The sequence below is a fragment of the Littorina saxatilis genome, linkage group LG15 (assembly GCF_037325665.1).
Source record: "Littorina saxatilis isolate snail1 linkage group LG15, US_GU_Lsax_2.0, whole genome shotgun sequence".
NCBI lineage: Eukaryota > Metazoa > Mollusca > Gastropoda > Littorinimorpha > Littorinidae > Littorina > Littorina saxatilis.
The window spans coordinates 20824440-20843520 of record NC_090259.1 but is presented as its reverse complement, the minus strand read 5'-3'; the positions used below and the strand labels follow the sequence as shown (position 1 = coordinate 20843520).

The 19081-nt window shown below is 38.6% G+C and overlaps 3 protein-coding genes across 5 annotated transcripts in view; all 3 read right to left on the bottom strand.

Moving 5' to 3' along the window:
* LOC138948791 (fibropellin-1-like) overlaps positions 1-19081 on the bottom strand; it is a 334700-nt gene that overhangs the window by 683 nt on the left and 314936 nt on the right. For both annotated transcript variants that reach the window (XM_070320405.1, XM_070320406.1), the window contains 5 exons: positions 2188-2301; positions 1495-1608; positions 1195-1308; positions 491-604; positions 191-304 (listed from right to left, as the gene is read on the bottom strand). In XM_070320405.1, the coding sequence (XP_070176506.1) occupies positions 191-304; positions 491-604; positions 1195-1308; positions 1495-1608; positions 2188-2301 (570 nt within the window). The remainder of the gene's footprint in view (positions 1-190; positions 305-490; positions 605-1194; positions 1309-1494; positions 1609-2187; positions 2302-19081) is intronic.
* LOC138948792 (folylpolyglutamate synthase, mitochondrial-like) overlaps positions 1-19081 on the bottom strand; it is a 324370-nt gene that overhangs the window by 108136 nt on the left and 197153 nt on the right. The gene's annotated exons all lie outside the window — the stretch shown is intronic.
* LOC138948799 (sushi, nidogen and EGF-like domain-containing protein 1) lies at positions 4153-5798 on the bottom strand. Its single transcript, XM_070320418.1, has 2 exons — positions 5052-5798; positions 4153-4309 (listed from the first exon to the last, which is right to left on the bottom strand). The coding sequence occupies exons 1-2, from the start codon at positions 5335-5337 to the stop codon at positions 4179-4181; spliced, it is 417 nt and encodes a 138-aa protein (XP_070176519.1). The 5' UTR covers positions 5338-5798; the 3' UTR covers positions 4153-4178.

Here is a 19081-nt window from a genome sequence, read left to right as displayed (position 1 = left end):
CAGGAAATCTAGTCCCTCTTCAAATATTGTAATTGTTGTTTCGGTTATATCCAGCTTACATTTCCAATAATGGCATCTTTGGCATTAGACACATTTTCAAATGTGTTCCTTGTATTGTATCGTACTGTCTCGATACGAACCGTCAGTGGGAATATAACCTTTTATTATCAACAATATCAAAGTGTCCTACCTGTTTCACAGTGAGTTCCAGTGTAGCCATCCTGACAGATGCACGTGTAGGCATTGACCTGATCTACACAGCTCCCTTCGTTTTGACAGGGACTAGAGGCGCACTCATTGATATCTGTAGAATTAATACATTTCAAAATAAGCGGAAGACTAAGGTGTGCCGGTATGATCTAACTTGTGTTTCGTAATCTTTAATTATGACCATATAAAACAAAATATACAAGTGACTTCTTCTTTGTTATTGCTAAATGCAATTTGAACACTTAAGAATACATCATTATAAGGTTGCCCCTTGTACTACCTGTTTCACAGTTAGATCCAGTGTAGCCAGCCGAACAGTTGCACGTGTAGGAATTGACCTGATCCTCACAGCTCCCTCCGTTCTGACAGGGACTAGAGGCGCACTCGTCCACATCTGAAAAGTTAATATTTTAAACAAGGACTGTTAAGATATCTATGTACTCCTTATCCAATTGAAATCATACATACACACTACGTTTTAATGTCTAACTATTGACACACGTGAATGTACACATTAGCTGCTACTTTGTCCCTGTAATTCTAATCACATTTGCACTTAAGAGGTGATCATTTTTTTAAATAGAGATAAACAGACTGTCTGTGTCAGATTTAGCATACACGTGATCTTTTAATGATCATCGTTACAAAAAACATTTAAGTTTCCACGAAACCAAGGCCCTTCCCCACCCTTTTTAAAAATGTTTTTAAATAATTGACTTTTACTGTATTTTGCTCATGGTTAAGGTTTAGTATTAACTATTTTAGCAAGATAATCACGAACGGATTGAAGTCTGCAGGAAATCTAGTCCCTCTTCAAATATTGTAATTGTTGTTTCGCTCATATCCAGCTTACATTTCCAATAATGGCATCTTTGGCATTATACACATTTTTGAGAGTGTTCCTTGTATTGTATCGTACTGTCTCGATACGAACCGTCAGTGGGAATATAACCTTTTATTATCAACAATATCAAAGTGTCCTACCTGTTTCACAGTGAGTTCCAGTGTAGCCATCCTGACAGATGCACGTGTAGGCATTGACCTGATCTACACAGCTCCCTTCGTTTTGACAGGGACTAGAGGCGCACTCATTGATATCTGTAGAATTAATACATTTCAAAATAAGCGGAAGACTAAGGTGTGCCGGTATGATCTAACTTGTGTTTCGTAATCTTTAATTATGACCATATAAAACAAAATATACAAGTGACTTCTTCTTTGTTATTGCTAAATGCAATTTGAACACTTAAGAATACATCATTATAAGGTTGCCCCTTGTACTACCTGTTTCACAGTTAGATCCAGTGTAGCCAGCCGAACAGTTGCACGTGTAGGAATTGACCTGATCCTCACAGCTCCCTCCGTTCTGACAGGGACTAGAGGCGCACTCGTCCACATCTGAAAAGTTAATATTTTAAACAAGGACTGTAAAGATATCTATGTACTCCTTATCCCATTGAAATCATACATACGCAATACATTTTAATGTTTAACTATTGATACGCGTGAATGTACACATTAGCTGCTACTTTGTCCTTGTGATTCTAATAAGGGATCATTTTCTGATAATAGAGATAAACAGACTCTTTGTCTGTGTCAGATTTAGCATACACGTGATCTTTTAATGATCATCGTTACAAAAAACATTTAAGTTTCCACGAAACCAAGGCCCTTTCCCACCCTTTTTAAAAATGTTTTTAAATAATTGACTTTTACTGTATTTTGCTCATGGATAAGGTTTAGTATTAACTATTCTAGCAAGATAATCACGAACGGATTGAAGTCTGCAGGAAATCTAGTCCTTCTTCAAATATTGTAATTGTTGTTTCGCTCATATCCAGCTTACATTTCCAATAATGGCATCTTTGGCATTATACACATTTTTGAGAGTGTTCCTTGTATTGTATCGTACTGTCTCGATACGAACCGTCAGTGGGAATATAACCTTTTATTATCAACAATATCAAAGTGTCCTACCTGTTTCACAGTGAGTTCCAGTGTAGCCAGCCTGACAGTTGCACGTGTAGGCATTGACCTGATCTGTACAGCTCCCTCCGTTCTGACAGGGACTCGAGGCGCACTCGTCGATATCTGTACAGTTAAATAAGCGGTAGACTAAGGTGTGCCGGTATGATCTTGAACAAAAACTTACATTGTTACTTTCGTTCAAATTTTTTGGTTATATTGTTTCATTTGCAAACTCTGTTCAATGTTTCCTCAAATAACCTTTCCTGTTTTGTTAAAAAAATATCTCTTTTTGTGGTTGTTAAGTTTAGTAAGTTGTCCTGATAAAACAAAACAAAACAAAACAAAACAGACACAACTCGAACATTGCAATAAATACTAGTATTCATATTTCATTGATCATTGAAACAAAAAAATTGAGATAGGAAGTACACAAAAAGTGACTACTTGTTTGTTAGTACTAAATATAATGCAATTTGAATACTTAAAAGAGGTATACCGAAGGTGCCATTTTTGAAAGTTTTCTGACGATTTGGACCTGATAAAGTTCAAGAAACATTTGCTGTACTGTAATTTAGAAACGCCTTCAATGATTTGCTCAAAACCGCTCGGAAACTTTGCCAAATAATTAAATGAATTTTAATCAGCGAGCGGTTTGCATCGCCCAGCTCCTCTGACAGGAGTCCGGACTTCCGGTCATCATATTATTTATTTAGTGTTCATAGATACCGATTCGTCAAAGGAGACCCATTTTCTCACCTGTTTCACAGCGGATTCCGGTGTAGCCAGCCTGACAGATGCACGTGTAGGCATTGACCTGATCTACACAGCTCCCTCCGTTCTGACAGGGACTCGAGGCGCACTCGTCCACATCTGCACAATTGGTATAATCAAGAACAGGTTTTTTTTTATCACAAGTTTAACTATGACAAATCTTGCAAAAAATCTTAAATTGTCACCTTCGTTCCAATAGGTTTATCAGACAGCTGACTGATAATATTACTAAGTGTATTCTATTGATCCCCACAGAACATCTTTTTTTGTGTGGATTTGTTGATTATTAATTTAATCAAAAATGGAAAACAAAAAATGATAAATAGTACATGTTACCATCGTTGAGAAAGGAAAATACAAATGTAATAATGACAATAAGTAATTGTTTTGTAGAAAACTGTGTTAAACAGTTTGAGCAAGTCATCACTGGATGATTATTTTACATCTCAACTGATAGCTCGTGTGGTTGTAAGTCCATGATTTGACAGTGCATGATAGTATGAAGGACGCCGCTCAAGCCTGGAATGACAAGTGTCATATACTTTCGTACTGTCTCAAAATACGAGCCGCTAATGTGGTTGTAACCTTCCCTTGTCTACAATATCATGCTCGCCATTGTTTTTATGTATTTATTTATTAAGGAGATTTCTATAGCGCATAACTAAAAGCACTATGCGCTTTACAATATCACTAGGTATAAGCACACGCAAACATACTCTGATTAAATAGAACTTAGCCTAACAAGACATACTAAGAACACTAAACATTTGAGTTCATACAAAAATAGAGAATTAAATTAAATACTGGACAAAATATGCTTGAGGCCTACACCGACTGCAATGGGCTATTTCAAATACAAAAGTTTAGTTAACTATAAAAGGCAGTGCATAAAACTCCATAATCCTAAGAAGGTCGAACAAATAAGAAACATAAAAGACTATTTTACTATAATTACTTCGTAAAAGATAATAAACATGGAAAACAAAGCTGTAATTGTTAACAACAAATCTAAACAGATGTTCATGCCATATTGCACAACACATTATGACACACACCCAACCTCACACAAGCACACATACACACTTACACACTTACACACGCACACACACACGCATGCACTCTCACACACACACACACACACACACACACACACACACACACACACACACACACACACACACACACACACACACAATAAATTTAATAAATATTTAAATACATAAAAAGAATTAAGTAATTGTCTTACCTGTTTCACAGTGGGTTCCAGTGTAGCCAGCCTGACAGTTGCACGTGTAGGTATTGATCTGATCTACACAGCTCCCTCCGTTCTGACAGTGACTAGAGGCGCAATCGTCCACATCTGTAAAAGTAAGGTAGTGCTGGTATGATCCTGGACTCATCCTTCTTCTTCTTCAGCGTTCGACCCTGGACTCATCCATACTTGCGTATTGTAAATTGTTCTTTTGACACAATTTACAAATAAAAACCTAATATGTGACCCTCCACCACGAAATGAGTCGCATGTCACCTCGCGCGGTTCTGCGCTACGCTTAATATAAGTCTGGGGGGTGTCTGGTAACAGTGTACGGGTCACCTTAGTCACAGGCTTATAACTTAAACACTTTTCGCTCTTTTCTTAAACGGGGTTCAGCACTGGATAGAGCATAAAAAACTCTTTAAGAAAATGTAAAACTATGAAAATCATGCAAAGGTGACATGCGACTCATTCCGTTGTGGAGGGTCACATATGTGCCCATTGGTCAATTTTTACAGACGGTTTACTGGTCATATTGTTTCGTTTGCAAACTGAATTCCGCATTTCATAAACAACCTTTGCTAACTCGCCCAAATGTTTTTGTTGTCATCATCATCAAAAGCGTAATAATATCAATGACAATTTGATCTTCATTAAACATCTTGAACAGAAAAATGTACAACAATTCTTTAAAAAATAAAAGAAAGCATTCACAATATATCAGTCTTGTCAGTTTGTAATTGCGAGCTTGTGCGTGCCTGCGCGTGTATGCTCTTGTGTTTTTCAGTGCTTACTTGTACCTTTACTTGCGTGCATGATTAAACAAACCTAAAAGCAATAGTCTTACCAAACGTTTCTGCTCCAGCGGTATCTACAGATGATGACGAGTTGGACGTCACCAGAAGAGAATGACCTCTGCACACCGTGCTGGAGAAGGTGAACGACTGGCAAACATCATGCTGGCTGCAGAGACGAGCACACTGCATGTCATTGGTGACCGCTGACTCAAACACAACGTTTTCCGAAAACAACTTGTTGTCGATACCAGTGTTCCTATATGTGTGACTCTTTGGTGTTACTATGGTACCTCCACAAAGCGAGGTGCTCGCAAGGATGATAAGAATTTCTATCATCTTGTATGGCTCTAAATGCTAGCTGACCAGTAGGTGAAGAATGGTTCAGAGGAATTTCATGGTACGAACGTTAATACATTTTTAACACAAGTCTTGCCCAATATTATGAGAAATCAAGAATTTTGAATATTACACTTCTCTGAAAATCGGATGTATGACACGCTGTCGAATAAACAACGTACTCTTCTTCGTTAAAGCTGCTGCAAGAATAATTGTTATTTCTATTGATCGACGAACTTGACATATCATTAGGATCCTGTTGGTACTGTGAAGCTAGATTTTACACAGGAGTACGAAAGAAACGCAACATCCTGATGCACATTTGTTTAGTTCCTTTTATCTGAATCAGCCCGTTTGCTTCTTTACGTACATATCTTAAATAAAAAGGTATTTCTTCGTTTTATGCATAAAAACGCATTGCTACTCGTATTACGTCCTTTTGTTGGTAAAAACAAAATAAAACCCCAGGAAAATAAAAAAAACTAATTCAGGTCTTAAGCTGTTTTATTTATCTAAATTGTTTGAAGTAAGAAACTGCAGAAAATGTCGATATTCAAAATTATAAATGCAAATACAATACTTTTTAATCAGATATAGTATATCATTTAGTTTCTGCAACTGGTCATATGCAACGGCTGATCACAGTATATGTGTTGTTTTGTGGCTATAATGCAACAGCAGATTTACTTATTCCTGAGCAATGGTGATGCGGATTCTATGTGTCATTATTATGCCGCAGATATGATTCATGCACAGAAATGTTATTTTATGAAAAGTTCAATTCAATAGATGATTGGACACAACACAATTGGAACACTAGTAAACTAAACAAAAAAGACATGCAGCAGATACAATTAGGCAGGGCCTACTAATTAGACAAGAAAAATACTTTGAGCATGAACATGGAAATGTTAATAGTCTCCACTATGTTTACAGACCGAGAATGAACGGGAAGAGAACTACCTTCTTGATCCATTTTTAGCATGGCGTGAGAAGATATATGTACGCTTGTATTTTCCCATTCACGCAATCATTAGTTGTTATAGCAGTGTTTTATTTAACAATTCATAGATGCACTATACAATGAGCATGTATAGAATCAACAACTAGTTATAAGCTTAAAGGTATAATTTGCTTCTTCACTTAATAATACCGATCCAAAATTGTCTTTGTATTTTTACATTTTGATAACATCTCCTTGTAAACATTATATCAACATTATATCAACATTGGATTTGAAAGAAAATTGGATGATGTATCAACAAACATTAAACATCCGTGATACCTATCTTTCGTTGTCAAAAACAACTTTTTGAACATCATGTAGTGTATATTTGCTTTTACTGAAGGGTATTCTTCACGAGAATCAAATCAAACAGGATATAAACGAGCATTCTAGCAATAAGATATCCTTGATATTGATGACAGTGTCCTTGAGTGTAACAGCAAATTAGTAACTGCATGTGGTCTTGTTGAAGACAAAAACACCCTGGGCACAGAACATGGATCAGCTTTTAAACTTTACCAAACTTGTGTGTGTGTGTGTGTGTGTGTGTGTGTGTGTGTGTGTGTGTGTGTGTGTGTGTGTGTGTGTGTGTGTGTGGTTTTTGCGACAAATGGGGACGATTGTCACTGGACACCATTTGACTGGATTTGAGCAGATTGAGCGACCCCGTTTGACTGTTGCCTGGCATCCCTGTGGACAAACGGACATGATTTTCACACACATTTTTACACACATTTTTGCTCTGCAGTTTGTGGTCTGCTCTACTGAACCATTTGTGATTTTTATCATGTGACTTCAAATGACTTTACAGTAACTGTTTTCATCAGAATTAAGTTTCTAGTGCTAAGTATGAACCGCGTACGTGCCTTCTTGTTACTATACATTTTAAATAATGTCATAATACTACCAAGATAGTGGAGAAGCTTGATAGTTCTTGTCTCTCTCTCTCGGACACACTAACACACACGTACAAAGTAGCCGACCAGAGTTCGTGTTATTTCTGTTGAAGGAGGGGGGAGGGGTGATGGTAGATGGTGGGGGGGGGGGTGTGTGAAGAGGGTGAGATAAGGATAAATGATAAACATTGCCTGTTGTGTTCTGAATGGATCAGACACATTTTGAAATTAGCAGACATTAAGAGTAATGAAAGCTTCACATTACACCTAATTGTTACCGGCAGCTCACAGCGAATAAAACTCGAATACAAATTCCTGAAAACGGCTCTTTCGAGATTAATGCTCAGTCAAGCATGTCAGCAGTCAGCTACGTACTGCTTTGCTGAAATTCACCAGAATGTTTTGTTTTACATGTGAAAAGCATGTTTCCTTCAGAGATTCACAGAGAGATGTGATAATGATGATACAAAAATACATTTTACAACGAAAGGGGTTTAAAGCTACACCTTTTATTTAAACCTGTCCTTACATCCAATAACAATTTCCATTACGGATAAACAAAAACAATAGACAAACGAACAAACAAACAACTGTAGAAAATGTTGATATTCCAAATCATAAATGCAAGCACATTAAGTAAAATATAATTAAATCAGGCTTAGTGCATCCTATAGTTTATGCAACTGGTCATATGCAACGGCTGATCACAGTACATTTGATATTTTGTGGCTATACTGCAACATCACATTTACTGATTCCTATGCAATGCTCAGTGTGCAAGGTGATTGCTGCGGATGTTGTGTGTCATAATTATGCTGCGGATGTTATGTGTCATAATCATGATGCGGATGTTATGTGTCATATTTGCTGCGGATGTTATGTGTCATAATTATGCTGCAGATGTTGTGTGTCATAATTATGCTGCGGATATTGTATGTCATAATTATGCCTCGGATATTGTATGTCATTATTATGCTGCAGATGTTATGTGTCATAACTATGCTGCGAATGGTATGTGTCATAATTATGCTGCGGATGTTATGTGTCATAATTATGCTGCGGATATGATGTGTCATTATTATGCTGCAGATGTTATGTGTCATAACTATGCTGCGAATGGTATGTGTCATAATTATGCTGCGGATGTTATGTGTCATAATTATGCTGCGGATATTATGTGTCATCATTATGCTGCAAATGTTATGTGTCAGAATTATGATGCGGATGTTATGTGTCATAATTATGCTGCGGACGTTATGTGTCATAATTATGCTGCGGATATTACGTGTCATAAGTATGGTGCGGATTTTATGTGTCATATTTGTGCTGCGGATGTTATGTACGTGTCATAAATATGCCGCTGATATTACTCATGCACAAAAAGGGTTAGATTATGAAACGTTCAACTCAATAGATGATTAGGCCAAACACGATTGGAACAGTTGTACACTAAACAAACAAAACATGCAGCAGATACACATGTTGACACCAGCACACACAACACTATAGTTTCACGTATGATTCATTTTAGTCTTTTTGTATAATGTAAAAGTTAACATAATAAGTTTTTCTGCACCTCATGATAATGAGAAAGTATCTGTACAAACAGAAAACACACCGATACCATGTTTGTTATCACTTGTTTATTGATTGATTACAATTTTGAAAAAAAAAAAGAGAAAACAAGTCGCGTAAGGCGAAAATACAATATTTAGTCAAGTAGCTGCCATTTTTCAGCAAGACCGTATACTCGTAGCATCGTCAGTCCACCGCTCATGGCAAAGACAGTGAAATTGACAAGAAGAGCGGGGTAGTAGTTGCGCTAAGAAGGATAGCACGCTTTTCTGTACCTCTCTTTGTTTTAACTTTCTGAGCGTGTTTTTAATCCAAACATATCATATCTATATGTTTTTGGAATCAGGAACCGACAAGGAATAAGATGAAAGTGTTTTTAAATTGATTTGGACAATTTAATTTTGATAATAATTTTTATATATTTAATTTTCAGAGCTTGTTTTTAATCCGAATATAACATATTTATATGTTTTTGGAATCAGCAAATGATGGAGAATAAGATAAACGTAAATTTGGATCGTTTTATAAATTTTTATTTTTTTTTACAATTTTCAGATTTTTAATGACCAAAGTCATTAATTAATTTTTAAGCCACCAAGCTGAAATGCAATACCGAACCCCGGGCTTCGTCGAAGATTACTTGACCAAAATTTCAACCAATTTGGTTGAAAAATGAGGGCGTGACAGTGCCGCCTCAACTTTCACGAAAAGCCGGATATGACGTCATCAAAGACATTTATCAAAAAAATGAAAAAAACGTATGGGGATATCAATCCCAGGAACTCTCATGTCAAATTTCATAAAGATCGGTCCAGTAGTTTGGTCTGAATCGCTCTACACGCACGCACACACACACACACATACACACACACATACACCACGACCCTCGTTTCGATTCCCCCTCGATGTTAAAATATTTAGTCAAAACTTGACTAAATATAAAAAGAGAGAAAAAAAGACATGCAGCAGATAAAAGTAACTACTAAGACAAGAAAAATACTTTCAGCATGAACATGGTAATGTTGATAATCTTAACTATGTTTACAGACCGAGAATTCATGGGAAGAGAACCACCGCCTTAATCCCTTCTTAGGACGGCGTGAGAAGATACATGTACGCCTGTATTGTCATAATCACAAACTCATTTTAGGTTTAAACAGTGTTTTAGTCAATGATTCATGGATAGGGGTCCTAGGGGGTTCCGATAGCTTTTAGAGTTTTATAGTTCTCACCATGTCTGTATAGTGTATGTATTAGTTACTGTGATACCAAATTGTCTTACCCATGTATGTATGATGCTATGCACCAGTGATGTATGAATGCTATTTATTTTTGTTTTTATCACACAGCAAGCTGCTTTCCTCGTGTATTTTTTATGTTCATTCATATCATGTATTGTACACTTGGCAATAAATTATCTATCTATCTATCTTATCTATCTATCTATAAATTATCTATCTATCTATCTATCTATCTATACAATGAGCATGTCTAGAATCAACAACGAGCTACAAGCTTATAGGTATGATCACTTTTCTTCGCTTACTACACGTTCTTTTTTTGTCTTTGTATTTTTTGATAAAATCTCCTTTGTTTTTACATACACATTATATCAACATTGGATTGGAAAGAACATTGGATGGTGTATTAACAAACATTAAATATCCTTGATACATATCTTTTGTTGTCAAAAAACTACTTTTTGGAACATAGTGTTGATTTGCTATTGCAGACGGGTATTTTTCACGAGAATCAAATCAAACAGGATATAAACGAGCATTCTAGCAATAAGATATCCTTGATATTGATGACAGTGTCCTTGAGTGTAACAGCAAATTAGTAACTGCATGTGGTCTTGTTGAAGACAAAAACACCCTGGGCACAGAACATGGATCAGCTTTTAAACTTTACCAAACTATGTTTGGTGCTTGTGTGTGTGTATATTTGTCTGGATATGTGTGTGTGTGTGTGTGTGTGTGTGTGTGTGTGTGTGTGTGTGTGTGTGTGTGTGTGTGTGTGTGTGTGTGTTTGTCAAAAACAACTTTAGGAATATAGTGTATATTTGCCTTTGCTGACGGGTATTTTTCAAGAGAATAAAATAAAACAGGATATAAACGAACATTCTAGCAAAAGGCATCATTGATATTGATAACAGTGTCCTTGAGTGTAACAACAAAATGATGTCAATGTGGTCATGTTCAAGAAAACACATACACACACGACATGGATCAGATTTAACACTTTACCAAACTAGGTTGTGTGTGTGTGTGTGCGTGTGTGTGTGTGTGTGCGTGTGTGCGTGAGTGTGTGTGTGTGTGCTTGAGTGTGTGTGTGTGTGTGTGTGCGTACAAGTGTGTCTAGGCAAGGGGCAGATGGAGGACGTTTTTAATTATTAAAACAAAATCTGGGCAATTTTTACGAAGTGATCAAGAAGAAAAGTTGTTTACAACGATTAGTAATATCTTATGTTAAAATGTATTGTTTCCAGCTTTCGCAGTTTGAGCCCTGTACAGGTAAATGTTCGCAAATTAAGAGAAAAAACGCTCAATTTATACCTGATGGGTGTGTCACAGTTTAATATATTCGTTTGAACTCTCGTGCTTCTCAAAACTGTCACGTTCATAGGACATACACTGACCGAGGAATGCAGTAAAACGGAACCTGACAGGTGTGAAAAAAACGTGCCCCCGTCACAGTAGACAGGTCAGTGGGGTGCGTTTCTGAGGCTCGTTCGGGGTTGAAATTTATCCATTTGTGGTGTTATCACTCAAACATTTACGAGGGCAGAGCAAAAACGATTAGGGATAGCACTTAACCCTTGTAACACAAGATAGTACAAATCGTCCTGAACAGTTTTTGCTTTTAAAGAATTAAGTTAAAAAACAAAGGAATACTGTACTCACCAATACAAGAACGAGACAAGACGGTACGAATTTTCGCTTATGGAAGCTTCATCAGGAAAAACAAGAACACAAAAGACAACAAAAAGCAGACGCAACACGGAACGAACAAGGTTTGAAAGAAAATGGAGGGGAAACACGCAAAAAAGAGAAGGAACTCTAGGAACGGTAATGAATGAAAGGGGAGAGAAGTGGTTGGATGATGTCATGGGCACAGGCATACTAGACTAAAAGTGATACACATTCATAAAGGGGGGGGGGGGGGGGGGGTGACAGAGGAAAAAACAAGTCGCGTAAGGCGAAAATACAATATTTAGTCAAGTAGCTGTCGAACTCACAGAACACGTGGAATTGACAAGAAGAGCGGGGTATTCGTTGCGCTGAGAAGGATAGCACGCTTTTCTGTACCTCTCTTTGTTTTAACTTTCTGAGCGTGTTTTTAATCCAAACATATCATATCTATATATTTTTGGAATCAGGAACCGACAAGGAATAAGATGAAAGTGTTTTTAAATTGATTTCGAAAAACAAAATTTGATAATAATTTTTATATATTTAATTTTCAGAGCTTGTTTTTAATCCGAATATAACATATTTATATGTTTTTGGAATCAGCAAATGATGGAGAATAAGATAAACGTAAATTTGGATCGTTTTATAAATTTGTTTTTTTTTTACAATTTTCAGATTTTTAATGACCAAAGTCATTAATTAATTTTTAAGCCACCAAGCTGAAATGCAATACCGAACCCCGGGCTTTGTTGAAGAGTACTTGACCAAAATTTCAACCAATTTGGTTGAAAAATGAGGGCGTGACAGTGCCGCCTCAACTTTCACGAAAAGCCGGATATGACGTCATCAAAGACATTTATCAAAAAAATGAAAAAAACGTTCGGGGATTTCATACCCAGGAACTCTCATGTCAAATTTCATAAAGATCGGTCCAGTAGTTTAGTCTGAATCGCTCTACACACACACGCACACACGCACACACGCACACACGCACATACACCACGACCCTCGTTTCGATTCCCCCTCGATGTTAAAATATTTAGTCAAAACTTGACTAAATATAAAAAAGGGGGGGAGGGGTGGAAACAAACGTACGCACGCACACGCACACATACACACACACACACACACACACACACACACACAACCAAAAACATGAATACACACATAAGCACACACACACACACATTCACACACAAACACACACACACACGTACCGTAAATCCACAGTATGTCCTCCTCTAACCACCCGGAAAGATATATAACACGGATACCCATTGACTAGAATTGTTCGGGATACTATTTGCGCATTGTCACGCGCCACGTTCCAGTCTTCCGTTTACATGGTCGACTCCGTCAGGTTTAATGCTTGCTTTGTGCGTTGGCCTGATATTGATAACGTTGAATGTGTCAGATAAAAACATATCCTTGTAAAACTGTCAAATTATCGATTGTTCTGAAAAACTGTAATGTCCGGAATCACGTTGAATATTATAGCCATGTCCGCAATGAAGGCCATTACAACTGTAACCAGCTTTTGGAAAATAAAGGGATGCCATCCAGTCTTGATTGATCTTAGGCAAGATTGGATTGAGTCCCCTGATTTGCCTACGTGTTCCTGATGGTTTGGTTATCGATCCAAATGGGCTCTGCGCTGTTATGCAGTTATGTTTAACCGTTAGGTAATGATAGGTACATGTGATCAAACTGCGGTTATCCTCTATGCCCCAGAAAGGGTTGAAAGGATAAATAAAATTGAAACCTAAAGTCAGAACCGTGAAACGAAAAGGAAGACTTCAGAAAAAAGTGTTTTGTCAGAAAAGTACATTCATTTGCTAACAAATCTTCTTTGGTCTGTTCCATGCTACCTGCTATGTGTAAACAATGAACTATTGATCCTTTAGTTGTCTGCATTTCGCCCTTGAGTAGACGTTTGTTTGAAATACGCTAAATCCGACGAATAGTTAAATGATCAAGGTGCATATAGCAAATATGTCAAGAACTGGACAGGTATTTTCTTCTTGCTATTTTTTTCCCTTGTTTTGTTTGTGTTTTTGTGTGTGTGTGTGTGCTGTTGTTGTTGTTGTTGTTGTTGTTGTTGTTGTTGTTGTTGTTGTTGTTGTGATTATTCTTGTACTTCTTCGCGTTAGGATGCAACTCCCAAGTTCACTCTCGTTTTTGCACGAGTGGGCTTTTACTTTCAAGGCCATTTCTTCTCCGCCATTTTAGGCAGTCATTATTTATTTTCGGGGGAATGCATCTTCAGTATGTTTGTGTTTCTATAACTCACAGAGTTCGGATATAAATCAGGGGATGATTTAGGTGCAAATCGTGAGTTGTGCTCGTGTGTACACACGAAAGGTGATACAGCAATCTTGTAGATTCGAACATAAGTTGACCCGGGAGAGCGTCACAATCTCCACACTAAACCCACCAGACCGGGGTTCCTACCACGAACCTTCAATCTTAAAGGCCGACGTCCTTATCACTTGGGTATTGCGCCTGTAGCAAGCTCTTTTGAAAATAATGCCAGGCTTTGTTTCACGTCTTGATCAGTTTCGATGGCTTTACAAGGAACTAAGGTCCAAGGCTCCCCAAAGTGCGCCTCCCTGCGCCCTATACGCACTAGAAGACGAAATCACGTACTAGAAGTTCATTAAATGCGATATATGAACACAGGGGGTTTGGGGACCATGGAGTCTTGGGACCCTCTAAAACTCCGCGTAGGAGGTCCATGATGGACCCCCTAAACATTAAAAGTGGGGGTCCCGGGACCCTCTAAGACGGGCGTCCGTGGGGAACCCTGAAGGCCCTCAAATCGCTTCCAAAGTTATTCCATAAGATTTTGCGTTACTTGTTATGCTACTGCGCAGTAGAACTGCCTTCACTTGGCAACAATAAGTATATTTAAAACGTTCAGATCAATAGTGTTGACAGTGTCTTACTTGATGGTCGCCGTATGGATCGTCCCTCCACTCGGACGGAAACAAAAAGCGACATGGAGTGGACCGACAAACAACTCATGGGAACCAAATATTTGCAGCATGCTTAGAGTAGATTAGCTACGCAATCTTAAAGTCAAAGGCAAGGCATACATGTCACAGAGTACTACATGCCCGAAGGAACACACAGAGTCAATAGTCAGTCGGCTGAGGACCGTTTTGGTTACTTTTTGGCGTCACGTTAGCAAACACATTTTTCTGATATATTTTAACACCACAACACTAAATCTAAAGTCGTGGGGCAATATTCCAAACCATCGGTGAGAAAAACGTTGGTTTGTGTGTATGTTTTCCTTCTTTGGCGTTACTATTCTCGTTTAGAGGGTTGGGTTCATAAAACGGACATAAAACTTAAACCGCTTGACAGAAATTCTATAACTGTAAATCATTCGAAAGGGAAGGCATTCATGTACATGTTTGTGCCACTTAAAATGACGTCATTATCTGTTTGTGCCTGTAGTTTTGACGTAATTCAGTAGGCTAAAATAAATCATAAAGAGGCAAGTAATCGGCTTTGGTTTTCAGTGTAAAACATTTGAACAGTTCCAAGGAATGAAACATACACATGTTAAATTTAAAAGAATAAGTAAGGCAGATTAAAAAGAGCATCTTAATATCATTTGCAGGTTTAAATCTTTTGATTGTGAGTATTTTCAACGCCGTATATTCGGCTATACTGATAGCGCGCTGACGCCAGGTATAAACAAAGCGTTGTCGCCAACTTCACGGAAAGTGTCCCCTATTCAAAACAAAACAGCTTAAATTCATAATTGTGGGAATGAGTAAGGTTTGTATTTAGTACATGTTTGTTTTTTTACGAGAAATATACACGTTAACGAACATACGAACCGATTTGCTGTAGATCTGTCCTCACTCAAGCATGTTCGCCCGGTTTCATCCCATCTTACACGCCTCTTTGTCAATAAATAGCATGCCAAGCCAAACTATTATATTCATTGATGTATCCTGCGTTGATATGTGCAATATCAACATTCAAAACGGTCTGTATTGTGCAAACATTCAAAAAGAGATGAAGCAGTCAAAACTGTCTGGTAGCGCACCGCCGCAACGTCTGAATCGGAAACATTTTTGACTCCGCGTGTTGAAAACCATACAGCATCAACACATCCTAGCCAACAATCGCTTGGGGGTACGGCAGCGTACGTTCGGTATAGCCTTGAATATACGGGGTGGTTCAAGGTAGAATCTGTTGGCAAACGTTATATTCCTTTCGCTCTGTCTTCGTTATATTTACTTTGTTGTTGTTGAGGGTTGTATTTGTTGGACGCACAAAACTCGATTTCTTATACCTATAGCTTCTTTATGTACATACGCTTACCGCATGTGAACACCCCAAGTGCTCTCCACAGAGAGCGAGCGTTTGTCAAACAATATAATTTCGCATGGACGTACAGATATAGATTGGAAGCCTTGTTATCACGTTAGAATTAATTAACTCTTTTTTTCTTTCTTTTTTTTTTAATCTAGAAAAAAACCTTATGGACAGCTTGTAAGACAAACATTGTTACAACACAAAATAATTCTTTTACCGTCGAGAGAGCGTTTGGGTCGCGGAATTAAGGGTTTTGTATGTTTTAACGTAAACACACGCACGTACGCACGCACGCACGCACACACACACACACACATGCACGCACGCACACACGCACGCACACACGCACACACAAACACAAACACACAGTTACACACACACACACACACACACACACACACACACACACACACACAACAAACACACACACGTACGCACGCAGACACACACAAAGACACATACACAAAAATAAACACACAGACCTACAAAATGACAGACATACACACAGTGAGACAAACCGAGACAGAAACACGCACGCACGCACGCACGCAAATAAAGATGTAGAGATGCTTATAGAGAAACACTTACGCAACCAAAAAAAACACGCACACAAACCCACAGACAGACTTTGTTCTTAGTAGAGAAATGCATTTCTTTCTGTATCGCTTTCTCTTTAACTTTAAGTGCAGCTACCTCGCAGAATGAGAGAGAGAGAGAGAGAGAGAGAGAGAGAGAGCGAGACAGAGAGAGAGAGAGAGAGAGAGAGAGACAGACAGACAGACAGACAGAGATAGAGAGAGAGAGAGAGAGACAGACAGACAGACAGACAGACTGATATAGACAGACAGAGGGAGAGACAGACAGACGAACGCACAGACAGACAGAGACAAACACACAGACATAGACACACAGATAGACTTTAACAGTGGTTCACTATTGTACGTGCAATTAATTTTGTTAAACTACACGTTACGTTCACCACCGCGTGTTTTCTGTATTGCTTTTCTCGTTCAGTGCAGCTACCTCGCAGAGAGGGAGGGAGAGAGAGAGAGAGAGAGAGAGAGAGAGAGAGAGAGAGAGAGAGAGAGAGAGAGACAGAGAGAGAGACAGAGAGAGAGACAGAGAGAGACAGAGACCGAGAGTCAGAGACCGAGAGTCAGCGACTGAGAGTCAGAGACTGAGAGACAGAGACTGAGAGACAGAGACTCAGAGACAGAGACTCAGAGACTGGGAGACAGAGACTGAGAGACAGACAGAGACAGAGAGACAGACAGAGACAGAGAGACAGACAGAGAGACAGACAGAGACACAGAGACAGACAGAGACAGAGAGACAGAGACAGAGACAGAGACAGAGAGACAGACAGAGACAGAGAGACAGACAGACAGACAGAGACAGAGAGACAGAGAGACAGAGAGACAGAGAGACAGACAGACTGATAGACAGACAGACGAACACACAGACAGACAAAGACAAACACACAAACAGAGACACACAGACAGACTTAAACATTGGTTCACTAGTGTATGTTGAAGTTATTTTGTTAAACAAGTATAATGCGACTCGTCTTCGACTCGTCGGCATTATACTTGTCTCGTCTAAATATCGGATCCTATTGCTACGCTGAAAACACAGTAGCTGTTAATATTGACGGACTGTGTGATGATGTCTTCTGCTATGGTCTGTTGAGACAGTGATATCAAAATCGAGACTGGAGGTGGAGATTTTGATATCACTGTCGAAACAGACCAAACAGTCAATGTTAGATATATTGCTAATTCTCTGGACATTTTGTATTTACTGTAAAGAAATTACAAAAGTATTTGTCTCAGTTTTGGCTGTTCCATATCCCTCCTTCTGATTATTATTTCTTTTTGTTCACTCTTTTCTTGTACTTTTCAGTATTTCAAAATGTCTTTTCTTTCAAAAAGTCTTTAGTCACTTGCTCAACTAAATTCTGGGATCATTACATTTTCATATATATTTGTTGGTTTTAAATTTAGGTGTTTTTGTTTTTGAAGTGGGGAAGCAATAAAGAGGTCGTCGATATCAAAACTGATATCGACGGAAATGTCGTCGATATCACTTTTACAATGAGCTCAGTTTTGCTCAATTGACCAATGGAAATCCACGTTACATATGAAATAGCAATATTCTCTGCTGCAGACAGAACAGGTGAAGCAGGCGCCTGGCACAAAGGTGACGCAGTAGAGCGTTTAGGGGCAAATTACACCTGCGCAGAGTCAGCGGCGCTGCATGCTGCGATAGGGATTGTGACGAGTACTTGGCCTGGTTTTTTTCATGCAACGTGTAGCGGGCCGGGAAAAAAAAAGAATTACCTCAATAATATACAGTGCGTCGTCTGTGCCGCTGACTCTGCGCAAATGTAATTTGCCCTTTACGGCGGTCCCTTCGCTCCGCAGCTTCAAGGGCCGAGGTTGACGAGAAAGATATCGACCGTTCGGCAGCCAGCCAGGGTTCTGGATTGATTGAAACTGAGATGTGTTTTGATTTCAACGAATCAGAACCCGCGGTTTGTTCTCTCCCGTTTGGGTGGCACCCACTTTTGGTTCGTGCACCTTAAGTCTGTTTCTGTCAGCAAGTTGCATGCCCTGCCTGACTGTCCCCGTCTCCAGCAGTCACGGTCTGCCGCGGTCTCCTCCCAGTCGTCTGGGTTGCACGCTTTTATGTCGCGTTTGCAGGCGTCCTTGAATGTCAGTGCAGGGTTTTTCTCACTTTACCGATAAACCCACAAGTTACACAATAATTATATGTCCACAGGAAGGCAGCACTTCTCTTCATCATTAATGGTTCAAAGCATGGTCAGTATAACAAATAATTAGTCGACTATACGCAAACTAGAATTTAAATGTTCAGTGCTCGGGCAACCAACCATATAACACGTTGTCTTCTTCTTCAAGGCTCTTCTTTTTGAAATAGATCTTTTGATAAAGGCGTTTGAGTTTACAAAGCAAAAATAGACCTAGCTCGATCCAAAAGGTAGATAAACATCATGCAAG

What these genes read in the sequence shown, in the direction of transcription:
- LOC138948799 (XM_070320418.1), bottom strand. Translation starts at nt 5,337, where the DNA reads ATGATAGAAATTCTTATCATCCTTGCGAGCACCTCGCTTTGTGGAGGT. An exon ending in CGCTGGAGCAGAAACGTTTG is followed by an intron (nt 4,310 to 5,051) that starts GTAAGACTATTG and finishes TTACTTTTACAG; the next exon opens with ATGTGGACGATTGCGCCTCT.